The sequence below is a fragment of the Bombina bombina genome, chromosome 4, assembly GCF_027579735.1.
Source record: "Bombina bombina isolate aBomBom1 chromosome 4, aBomBom1.pri, whole genome shotgun sequence".
Taxonomy (NCBI): Eukaryota; Metazoa; Chordata; class Amphibia; order Anura; family Bombinatoridae; genus Bombina; species Bombina bombina.
Window position 1 is genome coordinate 1,081,247,014 of NC_069502.1, and position 15,476 is coordinate 1,081,262,489.

General features: G+C 36.7%; 1 protein-coding gene across 1 annotated transcript in view; it reads right to left on the bottom strand.

Annotated features, from left to right (window-relative positions):
• Nucleotides 1-15,476, bottom strand: part of RHOQ (ras homolog family member Q) — a 123,796-nt gene that overhangs the window by 79,044 nt on the left and 29,276 nt on the right. The window contains exon 2 of the mRNA XM_053712253.1: nt 14,909-14,967. Within this exon, the coding sequence (XP_053568228.1) occupies nt 14,909-14,967 (59 nt within the window). The remainder of the gene's footprint in view (nt 1-14,908; nt 14,968-15,476) is intronic.

The window sequence follows — 15,476 nt, forward strand, 5'->3', positions numbered from 1 at the left end:
CCGCATGAGAAGGGGCTGGAAGCATTTACAAACATAGGGGCAAAGAGCGGAATGTCAGACAAACATTTAAAATTCCTAAAAGATAGTGCAAAATATATACTGTGTAACAACTACTTTAGCTTCAATGGGAAATTTTATAAGCAAATCCAGGGGACAGCCATGGGTACCCCAATGGCACCATCATATGCAAATATTTATATGTCCCATTTTGAAGACCTTATGATTTGGGAGAATAACCCCTTCCTAGAGAGGGTAATTAAATATTTAAGGTATATAGACGATATAATAATCATCTGGCAAGGGGACGACATAACAGCACATGACTTCATTAGACACATGAACAATAATCAATATAATTTGAAATTCACAAGCAAAATGTCCCAAGAAAAGATTGAGTTTCTGGACGTAGAATTTTTTGTTGATCAGGTGTCTAAATTAGTGAAGGTGAGAAATTACAGGAAACCCATGGACAGTAATGGTTTCCTAAACGCAAAAAGTGGCCATAAGAGCATGTGGATAAAAAATATACCACAGGGCCAATTCCGTAGAATTCGCAGGAATTGTACGAATTTAGAGGATTACAATCTTGAAGCAGAAGTGTTAGAAAACAAATTTATTGAGAAGGACTATGATAGAGAGATCATTAGGGTAGCTAGAGATAAGAATGCCACATGCATGAGGGAGGAATTGATACAAACGAAAGCCAATCCATCGCAGGAGCAAAATATAACAGATAAAAAGGTAAGATTTATCACGACATATAATGAAGGGGCAGGGTTTCTTCAAAAAGTACTGCACAAACATTGGGGGATATTAAGAGCTGACCCCATCCTAAAAGAGGTAATAGAAGACAAACCAAATATAGTCTTTAAAAAAAATAAGAATTTAAAGAATATCTTAGCCCCGTCCAAATTAAGAAGCCCAGAAATAGGGATAAGTAGTAAGCCAGGAACCTTGCAACAGTGGGTCTCTAGAAAACCGGGGACATTCAGATGTGGCAGGAAAAATTGCTGCATGTGTCCCATTATCAGTAACAGAGAATCTATAGATAATTGGAATCACACCAAGTCAATACCAATAAACTCAAGGGGTACCTGTCAATCCACATTTGTAATTTATGGGCTCACGTGTAAATGTGGGCGGATCTATGTGGGAAGGACAAAACGCAAAATCAAGAGGAGATGTTATGAACATATTCATAATATTGAAATAGGGTTGAAAACACACAGTGTGTCTGAACACTTTAAATACCACCATAAGCAAGATCCCTCCAGCCTACGAATCAGTATTTTAGAAGTTGTACCATCAGGGTCTAATCCACATCAGAGACTCATAACTTTGAGAAAGAAGGAAACAAAATGGATACAACAATTAGAAAGTTTAGCACCCAAAGGGTTAAATATTGACCTCGATCTCCAGGCGTTCATGCTCTGAATTATAATGTGTAAATAAACACTGAGAGTGATAGTATAATCTCAATTACAAATAGAGCCGGGACAAGCATTTATAAGTATAACAATAGGAAGAGTAGACAACATGATCCCTAGGCATTCAGACGGGGAATGGTTACACATTAACAACTACGTATAGAGTAGGGAGAGATATCTGTGAATAGAAATATATGAGGATTAGGTAATATGGAGGACAGCCAGTCTCTAAAAATAAGAAGAATCAACTTTGATTTGGTAGCATCCTAAAAATAAGTAACACAATAGAATTTTTAACATTATGTATATACATCAATAAATAGAGTTATGATAGTATAATATTTTTAACGTACGAAATATAAGTATAGGAACATATACAGGAGTACACGGTACTGCAAGTATTTTAATGATGTGTTTTGATTATGAGACTTTTTATAAATTTTGAGTAGAAAGAATATATGGATGTTAGTTAATATAATGTAATGAAATGTATATTGAATGTATCAAACAGCTTTAACTTTGCAATTTTGTATTCTTATTACGGCATACCAATCTGTATTTGGTCAGAGGGGTGTGTGAGAAATCTGGACATGTGATTGGCCTACAAGATAGCAATAGGGTGGAGCTACCACTTTTAAACTACGGACCCCCGCGAAAAACTTCATACCTTGTTTGTAAGTCTTGAGAAAGTTCGCAGAGGTCGGACGAAACGCGTAGAAGAAAAAGGCACAAGGCAGCAGTCACTAAAAGAACAAAGTCCGTCTGCTGGATGATCAATAACTTACGGTGTATACCGGAGACAGCTCAATTATAAAGAAGACGTAAAAATCACAGCTGAACCGGGACTGAATAATCCTATATGATCTGCCACATTGAGGCGCCTGTTTTTATCTAAGCTCTTGTAAGTGCAATATGTATGTATGCGCAATTTGGAGGCATTAAAACTTTTACCTTGAGTCGTGGCTGCGCTCGTTTTTCTTTTTGTCTCTATAGTGATTCCGTAGTCTGACACACTCCTTAGTGGTCAGTGAATTGTGCAGCAGCGCCACGCTCAGAACATAACGGAGTACATCGGCATCGAAGAAAGAATCACAGGAATTCAAAGACAACGTTTTATCATACTCCGGGAGGCATAAAGGTACAGGTAAATCGGTATTGTCACATAGAGTATGTACTATTTTTAAATCAGATACGATTGGTTAATCAGTGTGACAGTCTCATCTCAGGTATATACAAATTTTAACCAGTGTTTTTCTTTTATAAACAAAGTTATTTGGGCATTAATACTATATAATTTACACTGAAGTAAATAGAGATACAAAGGTTTAAGTAAGCGCTGTATTTTTATGAATTAGTGTCCACCTAACATAACCTGACATTTTTGTCATCTGTATATAGACTGCCCCTAGCTACTTTAGTGTCAGCACTCTCTACACCTTTCACTTGTTCTGTCTTTTAGTTTTTTTATTGGGGAACCCTCTCTTGTGCTTGGCAATTAGGGATCCTAAGCGCCTACTTATCTCTCTACACTTCAATTCACTCTGCCCTTTTATGCCAGGCCATGCAAAGTAGAGGTGAGGGATAGTATATCTTTGCTGCAGCCATGGCTGCATCTAAAGAGATTTTAACATTATTGGTGTAATTGTGAAAAATCACAAAGATACATTTGCATACATACTAGAGTATGTTCACTATTTAATAAAACCATGCATTAAAGGGACATTAAACACTTTGAGATGGTAATATAAATTAATAAATCGTATTGACCGATTCATTATTTATTTTGTCCACCATGTCCTGTAATTCCATTCTGAAATTGTGAACTTCTCAGTTAATGTTAGAAATGGAAGTGCTGAACACGGTTAGATTCCACACAGCCATTAAAGGGCCATAATACCCAAATGTTTAAACACTTGAAAGTGATGCAGTATAGCTGTAAAATGCTGACTAGAAAATATCACCTGAACATCTCTATATAAAAAAGAAAGATATTTTACCTCAAAAGTTCCTCAGTAGCCACCTCCCATTGTAAAGGCTTTCTAAGCAGCATTTTAGTGTGTCTGTCCTGGGATATCTTAGGGGATGAGCCTCGTGAACTCTCATATTATTTCACCAATCAGGTAAAGGAAGCTTACTATGAAATCTCATGAGAGTTAAGTCAAATCTCATGAGATCACAGTAAGAGTTCATGACCTCAGCACTGCTGATGCTGATTGGCTGCTGTTCATTTCTTTTTTATTTTTTACCTGCAGCTGGGAGCAGGTGAAGTATAACTTTTTACACAGAACTTACTCTGCTGAGTTGAGGAGATTGTGAGGTAAAATATCTTCCTTTTTTACATAGAGATGCTCAGGTGATATTTTCCTGTCAGCTTTTTACAGTTATACTGCATCAGTTTCAAGTGATTTAGCATTTGAGTATTATGTCCCTTTAATTGCATACCAGGGGCATATTTTGGCCTCGGCAAACAAGGCACTTGCCTAGGACAGCATATATGGAGGGGGGAGTACTTTTTGAGTCTCACTACACACTCGCCATATAAAACACACGTGCACATTGTACATAAACATTTACTTGGAAATGCCATTAAAAAAAGTCACGTTACAGCCTCACCAAAAATATTATGGATAAAATAAGAACAGAATGTAGGAAGGAATAGGGAGCTCTTACAGCTAATAAAAAATGAGTTTGTATATAAAAAGGTATGAATGAATCACTAGTGAGTATCACTATTAGTCTTTGTCAGTCTATAAATTTATCAAAGTATATCGTTATAGGTGTGAAGGGAAGAGAATTAGCCACTTATAGGTATCACAAACAATCAATGTAAGTCTATATATTAATCACAGAACTAAAAAAATAACAGTAATAAAAGAAAAATAGCGCTATTGCAGGTATCTAAAATAAATTTATTTTTACTTATCATAGCATAAAATCAGGAATATCCCGGGCACAACAAGATGTAATATAAAGGTTGGCCAACCTATAAAAAAGTCCTTTGAATCTTTTACCCTTATAAGTGACGACATTTTTAACAATATTTCTAATACAAAAAATAGTCCTTTTTAAGATCCAAGTGAAAATAAGCCTGTAAATGCGGCTCCGTAAATAAGTTACCACAAGCTGGTCGTCATAGATGTATGAATGCTGAAGTGTGTTAGCTTATAGCTAACGTTCTGACCTTTTTTGAGTATTGCTGAAGTATTTAGCTTTTATCTAACAGTCTGACCTTATTTATCCGTATCTGATGTCCGCTTTTTTGTTGTCGATCCTGGAGCCTCAGCAGTCCTTTAGCGTGTTTAATAGCACAGCTCCTTCTTGCAATCCTGTGACTTGCTTGAATGGCTCTACGGCAAACTGGAGGGATCCAAAACAAATGGTTGTGTCCTGCTTACAGTCAATTACTGCAACACGTTTTGGCTGGTTATCTCAGGCCTATTTTAATTCTAACAAAGATATATAGATGCTTGAGAAAGGCTAAGATCTGGGGGTGCAGCAGAGTTTTGAGTGCCTAGGGTAGCACAAAACCTAAATACGGCACTGCTTCACACTCAAATGACCTATTTATAACTGTCCCTAATTGGCCACATCAGAGAAGGTAACCTAAGTTACAACATGGCAGCTCCCATTGTTTTATAGACACTACAACTTTACACTTATTTTGTCAATAGTTAAACAGCTAATGGAACTTTAAATAAAAATACTAGATAGAATGGTGCATTCAAAGAAAATAGTCTGAGAATAACATGTAGATGTATTTTTTAGTGTTTAATGTCCCTTTAATAAATACACACTGAGATAAGGTTGCTGAAACAGGAAACATTTTGCCCTAGTAAACCTCATTAAATAGTAATATACAACCAAAAGCCCATGGGAAACAAGTTATTGTCGAATATGTGGCAGACCCTGCATGTTGGGGCCAGTATAACCTAAGGAAAAAAAAGTTACTGTGGCCAAGAAGTAATTAGACTTTTGAAACATTAAGAGACAGAACCCAACCCTTTACTGTACATTTCTTGAAGCGTGAACAAGGCAGATAGCATTTAATTAGACCATACAGCTGGGTGAAGACTAGGGATGGGCGAATGTTTTGCAACATTTGAAAAAGGAAACAAATTTTAACATTGGTTCATTTTGAATGTTTGTACAACATTCTAACATTCGTTTCATGTATTCCAATTATGCAATATTCAAATTCGAAAAATTCAAATTATATATATATATATATATATATATATATATATATATATATATATATATATATATATATATATATATGTGTAATAGTATTTCTAATACTTTCTTTAAATGTAATATTTGAATTATGCAATATTCTAAATAGAAACCTTTGAATTGATATATTTGTATCTATTATGTATCAATTTACTAAATTCCCTACCACATGAACTATTGAACTTCTGAACAGTATTTATTAAATCAAATGTTACATTCCAAATTTTGAACGTGGACATTCGACCTAATTATGAACTTTTGAATTCGAAAGTGACATTCGAAAACTGTAAATAGCATTCGATTATAGAATTTGAGAATATTCGTTCTTCTCAACATTCGATTATGTAAATCGAATTTCTACAATAACATTCGTTCTAACATTCGAATATAAACACATTTGCCCATCCCTAGAGAAGAAACTATGGGGCATATTTATCAATGTGCGAGCGGACATGATATGAAGTAGCGTATCATGTCAGCTCCACATCAATAAATGCCGACAGCATACGCTGTCGGCATTTATCATTGCACCAGCAGTTCTTGTGAACTGCTGGTGCATTGCCGCCCCCTGCAGATTCGCGTCCAATTGGCCGCTAGCAGGGGGTGTCAATCAAACCGTCAAGTTATGGAGCAGTGGTCTTTAAACCGCTACTTCATAACATCCGTTTCCAGCGAGCCTTCAGGCCATATGGAGCTTGTTGAATATGCCCCTATGTCATTTCTGAGGAAAATTAAAAAAAATGTTTTTAATAAAATTGTGTTACTAGTGATTTTCTTGAATTACCTTGCTTTAAAAAAAAAAAAAAAAACATTATAGATCATTTTTGAGTCCTATGTCCATGTAAGATGTCAGTTTCATACAGAGAAATATTTTAAAGTGGGGTAAAACTTTTTTTAAATCAGTTATTCCCTTTCATGGATATGTTTATGTAAGAAATAGGGACAAACGTTCTTCTTAGCATATGTTCTTTACTCTTATTTATGCTGTTTGCTTGCGCGGTACTGAAGAGTTACACAAATACTTGGCATCTTGGTAATGTCATTGTTGTGCCATATGTTCTCCACTTGATGATGACTGTCTTAACTGTGTTCCATGGTATATCTAATGTCTTGGAAATTCTTTTGTACCCTTCTCCTGACTGATACCTTTTAACAAGGAGATCCCTCTGATGCTTTGGAAGCTCTCTGTGGACCATGGCTTTTGTGTAGGAGGCGACTAAGAAAATGTCAGGAAAGACCTACTAGAACAGCTGAACTTTATTTAGGGTTAATAAGAGGCACTTTAAATTATGGCAGGTGTGTGATGACTCTTATTTAACATGGTTTTGAATGTGATTGCTTAATTCTGAACACAGCTACATCCCCAGTTATAAGTGTGCACACTTATGCAACCACATTATTTTTGTTTTTTTTGTTTACTTCCCACCACCTTAAAGATTTCAGTTTGTTTTTTAAATTGAGTTGTGTAGTTTTAGGTCACATTAAAAGGTGGAAAAAGTTCTGAAATGATTTATCTTTGTCTAATTTTTTTACATCACAGAAACCTGCCATTTTAACAGGGGTGTGTAGACTTTTTATATCCACTATATATATATATATATATATATATATATATATATATATATATATATATATATATATATATATATATATATATATATATATATATATATATATATATATATATATATATATCTTTAACAGGTGAGTCCAGCACCTTTCTTAATGCTATTTTTTCAGCATTTTTTCAACAACCTTTTTCCAGGATTATAGTAGTGCACGTCCGCTGAGTGGGGTCTGCCAGCCCACATATATGAATATAATAAAGCAAGATAGCGTCAGCACTTCTTCATACAAAATTCCACTTTATTGAGGCTTCAGACAAAGTTAAAAACAGCAACGTTTCGAGTCAACACAGACCCTTAGTCATGCAATGGATTATGGGAAAAAATCACCTTCTTTTATAACACCTGTGTATCAATTAACTTGATTTACCTGCATACAGATTACCATTTTGGATTTTTGACCCCTAACAGGTCAGAATGGTCAGTAAGTAATCGTACCTAAATCACAGTTTTTCATTATATAATAAAAAGTTCCTATCTAGTGATTATAACCCAAGACTATATTTCAACACATATTATTAAAAACATTTCATACAAAATTACAAGATTACTATACATTAATACTTATAAAAACAAATGAAGATCATAGTCTTTGTTTAGACCATTCGGACTAAGTGTTTTTAGATGCTGTATCCACCATACCTCTCTTTTCTTTAACAGTAACTCTCTGTTACCCCCTCTTCTTTGTTTTGGTATGTGGTCAATTACTTGGAATCGTAACTGGCTGACTGTGTGTCCAGCATTGATAAAATGGGATGATACGGGCAGTGTCATGTCCTTACATCTAATGGAAGACTTATGGGCACTTATCCTATCTTTGATGGGGTTAATGGTCTCTCCCACATAGCCCCGCCCACATGGACACTTAAGGATATACACCACATGGTCAGTGTTGCATGTATATAAGCCTTTAATATCACGTTTTTTATTGTCATTTATCTGTGCTATGTATTTCCCCTTAATCATGGAATTACATTGGGCACAGTTGAGACAGGGGTATGATCCTTTATTAGCTGTTGTAAGGTAATTTATAGTATCTTTCTTACTAGTGCCCACATCTGATTTTACCACTAGGTCTCTAATATTTTTGACCCTCTTAAAGGAATTAATTGGTGGGTTACTAAATTCCTCAATATGTGGATTCGTTTTATTCAGTATATACCAATGTTTTTTAACAATTCTTGTGATGTCATTGCTGAATTGATTATATACTGAAGAAAAGATAAGTTGTTTTTTATCAATCTGATTTTTATTGTTACTCTTATTTGATATTAGATCATGGGTTTCTCTAGTTTTCAATTTAACTGTTTGTTCACTAGTGGTTATGACAGCTTGAGGGTAACCTCTATCAGTAAATTTTTTTCCCATTTGTTTCAGTCTTACTTCTTGCAGATCTTTCTCTTTTACATTGCGCATCGTTCTAAGGAACTGGCTCTTAGGGATAGCGTTAAATACCCTATCTGGATGGTAACTGTCAAAGTGAAGTAATGTATTACGGTCTGTTGGTTTGCAGTATAGGTCTGTTACTAAATGGTCATCTTTTTTATATACCAAGGTGTCAAGATAACTTACTTTCGCTCGTGAGTAACTAATAGTAAATTGCAGACTTGTTGTACAATTGTTTAATTCCTCCACAAAGTTCTCAAGGGTCTCCAATGTGTCCCCCCATACGCCAAATATATCATCTATATAACGTAGCCATATCTTGCAGTGGCTTTGATATTTATTGCTAAGATAGACATATCTGTTTTCAAATTGACTTACAAATATATTGGCGTATGAGGGGGCCACATTGGAGCCCATGGCGGTTCCCTTCCTTTGGATATAGTATGTGTCTTGGAACAAAAAATAGTTAAGATGTAGTATTATATTCAGCATATCTTCTATAAAGTCACATTGAGCATTAGTATATACCTGGTCTTTTTTGATAAGATCCAATACAGATTGTACTCCTGATTCATGTGGGATTGAAGTATATAGACTCACTATATCTAGTGTGAATAATATATCATTTTCACTCACTCTTACTTCATCTATTCTAGTTAGAAAGTCCCCTGTGTCTTTTAGAAAAGATTTCTGGCCTGCCGCTATGGGATTCAAAATTTTCTCTAGAAAAATTGCTATATTAGCAAAAACTGATTCCGTACTCGCCACTATGGGTCTACCCGGTGGCTCCTTTAGGTTTTTGTGGATTTTCGGAGTTGTATAAAATACAGGTGTGATGGGGTCTATTTTTATGAGAAATGTGGCTAAATTCTTAGTAATGACTTTATTCACCAAAGCCTTGTCAATTACTGCCGCTATTTCTTTTTTGATATCAGGTAAAGGATCATGGTCTAATATTAAATATATTCCACCATCTGATAGTTGAGACAAAATTTCCTGTATATAATATTCCTTGTCAAGCACCACTACCGCACCACCCTTATCTGCATTTTTTATCTCAATTAAATTATTATTAGATAAATTTTTCAAAGCTTTACGTTCTGCTGTGGTGACATTAGGTGCTCATTCCATGTTTAGGTGTTGCATATAATTTATGAATATCCTCTTGAACTAACTTAATATATGTTTCTACTCCAGAGTTGGAAGTACTGGGTACATACTTAGATTTGTTTGTCAGTCCTAATGGTCTGGTGTCAAATATCTCTCTCTCGTTCACTGTATTACTAAATACTTTATCCTTATCAGTATCTACAATATTACCAAAGTATGCTTTCAGCCTTAGGTTTCTAAAAAAGCGATATAGATCCTTCTCTATGGTAAATTGATTAGCATATACAGTTGGACAAAAAGATAACCCTTTATTTAGAACACTTAGTTCATCTTTAGTGAGTTCATATTTGGAAATGTTAATAACTAATGTCTCTGCCGGGACTGGTGTCTCGCATTGATTAGTGTCGTTACATATCATATCATTTGATATTATACTATGTACATTACCACTTTTACCACTCCCGGCAGTTTGCTGCGATACATCGAAAGTCCCATTTATTTCTTGCGGCCCCTCGGAAATCGCCTGTTCCTCAGCCTGTTGGATTGTCGGGGGTCGGAGTTTCCAACTCTTGTGTTTCCGTCCTCCCCTCCGGTATCGGTATCTGTGCCCATGTATAAAAAATCCTCCGATGAGGATGAATCAGTAGCTATCGTTGTCTTTTCCATCGCGTGTCTCATTCCTCGCCATGTTCCGCGTCCTCTTCCTGGTCGCCTCCTTCCGACGTCATGGACCTCTTCCTCATTGGTCCAGCGGTACACGTGATTTGCTTTGTAATCCTCGTCGTCTCGATTAAACTTGTTTCTCTTGATATCTTTTAACTCCTTCTGGTAGTCGTCAAGGATCTTGTCTATCTCTTTCTTTGTTTTCAGCAAATCATCAGCAGAGAAGTGAGTATTTACTTTGTTTTCACTTTCAGATACCACTGTTTTTTGTATCTCGATTTCTTCCTGCAGGCATTCCACTGTCCAAACAATGATGTCGAATGAACACTTGTTCAGTATACATATATATATTAAAAATCAGGAGATTTGGAGGGCTGCAGCTGAGCTGGGGCATGTGTGACACAAGTTAATGGGGAGGAGCTGCGGGTGAGTCTGTGCTTGCAGCAAGTGCTTGATCACTCAGAACAGCAACTCCTTGCTGCACCTTCTCTGAGTGGTTGATGTTTAAACTGCTATAAATCAGAAGAAAAAAAACACACAAACAGCTCCTAAAACTAGGTAAGGAGCTGTGCTGGTTTGTTGTAAAAGAGGGGTGAATACTTGGCTACTACTGTAGATAATGTATTGTTTGCATCTTTGTATTATTTAGTCTGACAGTAATCTTCATATTTTATCACTCTGTATCATCTGCAGCTTGCCGATTTTTGCATGAGTTTTAAACATACACCACTTCCTACACACAGTGCAAAAATATGAAAATTGCTGTCAGACTAAATACAAATATCAATTTGCCCCCCACAGCTCATCCAGTCCGGTGCTGTGCATAATCACACAGTAAGATCAGCTGCACTAAGTGTTTGCTGCGTCTCTCCTCCTGTTTACAGTAATTTAAAACACTGCAGCTTAGGTCATCCCCTGCACTTTTGCACTCAGAATGTCATTAGGAGTCCAGGATAACGTAGGAACCATTGCTGCTGGCTATTAGGACAGTGGATCTAAGGTAGTTTTGTGTCACTTCAGTTCTGTGTGTCTTTAAGCACTAAGCTGAGCCCTGAAATAGTGTAATACACAGAGAAGTGATAATATAGAAGAGCTGGACATTAAAAATAATTAATTAGGAGATGGTTTATGTTTAATTTTAACTTTAGTGCAAGAATGCTTCTATTTTGATCATCTTTTGGAAGAATTAATGTTAATATTAAAAGTTTAGTAAATATATGTATTCATTTGTTTAAAATTAGACACTTTAATACATTTTAAATAGTGACTGCTTTCTGTTTACTGGTACAGATTCTAAAGTAAAGTAATTATTTTTTATGTTTTTGTATATTGCTTTACTTCATGTGACATCTCTTCCTATGATGTATCTTACTGTGATGTCACTGAATATCAAAAATGACTGCAAATGATGCAATTCAAATTTGGCAGGATTGCATTCTATGGTTACATATACGGCTCAAAATGACAAGTCCTAAGCTACTAGCCAGGGCAAAACGTCACTCGCCACTTCGGATCCCACTCACTACCCACCCACACCACACCCACTACTCCACCTCTCTTTGCAAATGTTTAGCCACTGTGAAACACCTTATTGTGCAGTAATTTTTAATACGGTTTTTTATTTTATTTCATAAATTAAATAATGCTACATACAGTAATAAATTAACAAAATTAATTGCATAACAGTTAGCAACATCAACTAGGGGTTTTGGGGAGAAAAACAGCTGGATGGAAAAAAGTTGTTGGACAATGGGAATGCAGAGAGTGCTGACAGTCATGGAAGTTCATCATAGACCTGGAGGTTTTTTTTTTTTTTTTTAAATAATTATCTTTCCCGTCCCTCTCTTTTTCTCCACTCCCTCCCCTCTTCAATCTCGCTTTTTTACCCTCTCCCTTCTCTCTCAGGCAATATCTTATATTTAAAAACATGGAGAAATTCAGAAATTCATGGAATAAAGTTTGGATTTGTTATCGACATAAGGAGTGCCTGGAAATCCTTTGTTTATCTTTACCTACTTAGCGTTGTGGACGAGTAACGCTGTTCACAGAGCATTCCCCGCGCTCCAATGTGCCACGGAGAAGCTGTGTAGGGTAAGGCAGAGCACAATGCTACTTCCTGTTTGTTGATATATATATATATATATATATATATATATATAAGGCCTAAAGCCCGTTCACACGGGCCATTTTTTGCTGTACAGTGGTCCCACCCCTTGCGTTCTCTCTCTCCCCCCTCTCTTTTGCGCTCTCCCCCCTATTAACAGTAATTCATGCTTCAAATTTAAAACCACCATCCATTGTATCATGTAATTTTTCATAAAAACAAACAACAACAACAACAATTATTCCTGGTAATCAAAAATACATTTCATATCTGTATTACTGCTCCAAATTCTATAATAATCAAATCTTACTTGTTTAAGCCTGTATGGTTTACTGCAACAACTACCCCAATTTGAGACAGCCATATTGTATGCTTTGGAGGATTTTACTTAGCCCCACCCACAGACCGACTGGACATGCACTCAAACTGCCTACTAAAACATGTCCACAATCTGCCTATGACCCTTCCCCTCCTGATGTGGCGACACCCACAAAATGGCAACTCCCTCCTGGGCCCCAGATACAAAGCAATAAATGTTGGGGAGTATGGCTTTTAAATAGAACATGCTCATAATCCACATATATTTTAAAAAGGATTAACCTCTATGGGCTAGAGTTATCAAGCCCTTTTCTACACTTTGACTGCAGGTTCACACAAGCGAACCTGCAGTCACGATTTATTAAGCAGCTGTGATTAGACCGCTGCTTCCCTACCCTGTTCTCCCCCTCTTAGGTGGAGAATTTAAATCTCCCGGTCTCTTACAACCAAGGAGATTGACAGCTCCTGCCCGCACGCGATTGGCTGTACACGGGCAGGGTTGCACGCAAGTGCAAAGGAGCGCTCGGGTGCAATGTTAAATGAGGACAGCAGATTGCTGCCCGCTAGGAGAGGTCGGGCGGACAGGGGCGAATATGTCCGCCATGGATTGATAAATTAAGCTTTGTGTCTGATTTTTCCAATGAAGCAACATTCAAATACCTTAAACATTGCTGCAATAACATAATAAAAACCTTGAACCTATTTTGTAAGCTTTATATAGTCTGTGTTAAGTCCCATGTGATAAATTCAATAGAGAAGCTGTTTGGTCTATTTTTTAGCCCTTACAAAATGACTAGTAAAAAATTTCTCTACTTTGCTGAAAAGTCTTTCAATCTCCCTAAAGAATCAGTCTTCCAGCAAAAAGATATAATTAGACTATTTCCATGATATGATATATTTAGTGCTAGTAGTAATCTGGTTAACTCTTCTGTACCAATAACAAGTGTTTAGTGATGTCGCGAACCTAAAATTTTGCGTTCGCGAACGGTGGACGCGAACTTCCGCAACTGTTCGCAAACGGGCGAACCGCCATAGACTTCAATAGGCAGGTGAATTTTAAAACCCACAGGGACTCTTTCTGGCCACAATAGTGATGGAAAAGTTGTTTCAAGGGTACTAACACATGGACTGTGGCATGCCGGAGGGGGATCCATGGCAAAACTCCCATGGAAAATTACATAGTTGATGCAGAGTCTGGTTTTAATCCATAAAGGGCATAAATCACCTAACATTCCTAAATTGTTTGGAATAACATGCTTTAAAACATCAGGTATGTACACTACTGTTACACCAGATATGAGTGGTGGCACTGGGCAAGTGGGCACAGTATACGCTGTGAGCCTGACACATGCTGGCAGGCAGGCAACTGCAATTAGATTACACAGGAAAAAAAAAAGAAAAAAGCAGACTGATGTTCTAGCCCTAAAAAGGGCTTTTTGGGGTGCTGTCCTTACAGCAGAGATCAGACGAGTCCTTCAGGACTGTAGTGGACACTGAATACACTAGCCTAGCTATCGATTTCCCTATTAAATCAGCAGCAGCTACACTGTCCCTCCTCTCACTAAGAATGCAGCTTCCAAATGAATCTAAAATGGATGCTGTCCAGGAGGTAGGAGGGTCTGGGAGGGAGGGTCTGCTGCTGATTGGCTGGAATGTGTCTTCTGACTGTGAGGTACAGGGTCAAAGTATTACTCAATGACGAATAGGGGGCGGATCGAACATCGCATATGTTCACCCGCCGCGGCAAACAAGCTATGTTCGCCGGGAACTATTCGCCGGCGAACTATTAGCGACATCACTACAAGTGTTCTATAATTTTATCAACGATAAAAGAAAGATAATTTGTTAAGAATCTTGTAGAATGAATTGGCATGTATATGCAGAAGCTAAAGTGAACAATACTAAATATATCAAAACAAATAAATGTAATTTATTTTTTACAGCCTTGTTTAAAATAACTACAAGGGCAGGTCTATAGAATTGTGATACACATAAATGAATGATGTCATTATAGAGCATTAGATTAAATGTATTTTACTTACTTGCCCAGCAGTGTCATAGAGTCCAAGGAGGTATTGCCTTCCCCCAACTGTAACACTGACTGAAATAAAAAAGAAACCCAGCTTAATACGTTACACAAAAAAAGACAAGTCATAAAAGCATACACATAATAAATCACTGACTAGATCACATTCCACTTGTAAACTGTACAACATTTTCATAGGCTTTAAAGTATTTTGCGTTGAAGCTATTTTTAGTCATTTGCACTCACTGCGTTTAAACTTTAAAAACTTTAATTTTGTTCATTTTTTGTGAGCTCCCAACATTAAAGGGATACTGAACCCAAATATTTTTATTTCATGATTCAGATAGAGCATGCAATTTTAAGCAAATTTCTAATTTACTCCTGTTATCAATTTTTCTTCATTCTCTTGGTATCTTTATTTGAAAAAGCAGGAATGTTAAGCTTACGAGCTGGCCCATCTGGTTCAGCACCAGGGTAGCGCTTGCTGATTGGTGGCTAAATGTAGCTACCAAACTGCAAGCGCTACCCAGGGTGCTGAACATTAACTCTTAAAACTCACACGCACAGAGCATTATTTCATATGG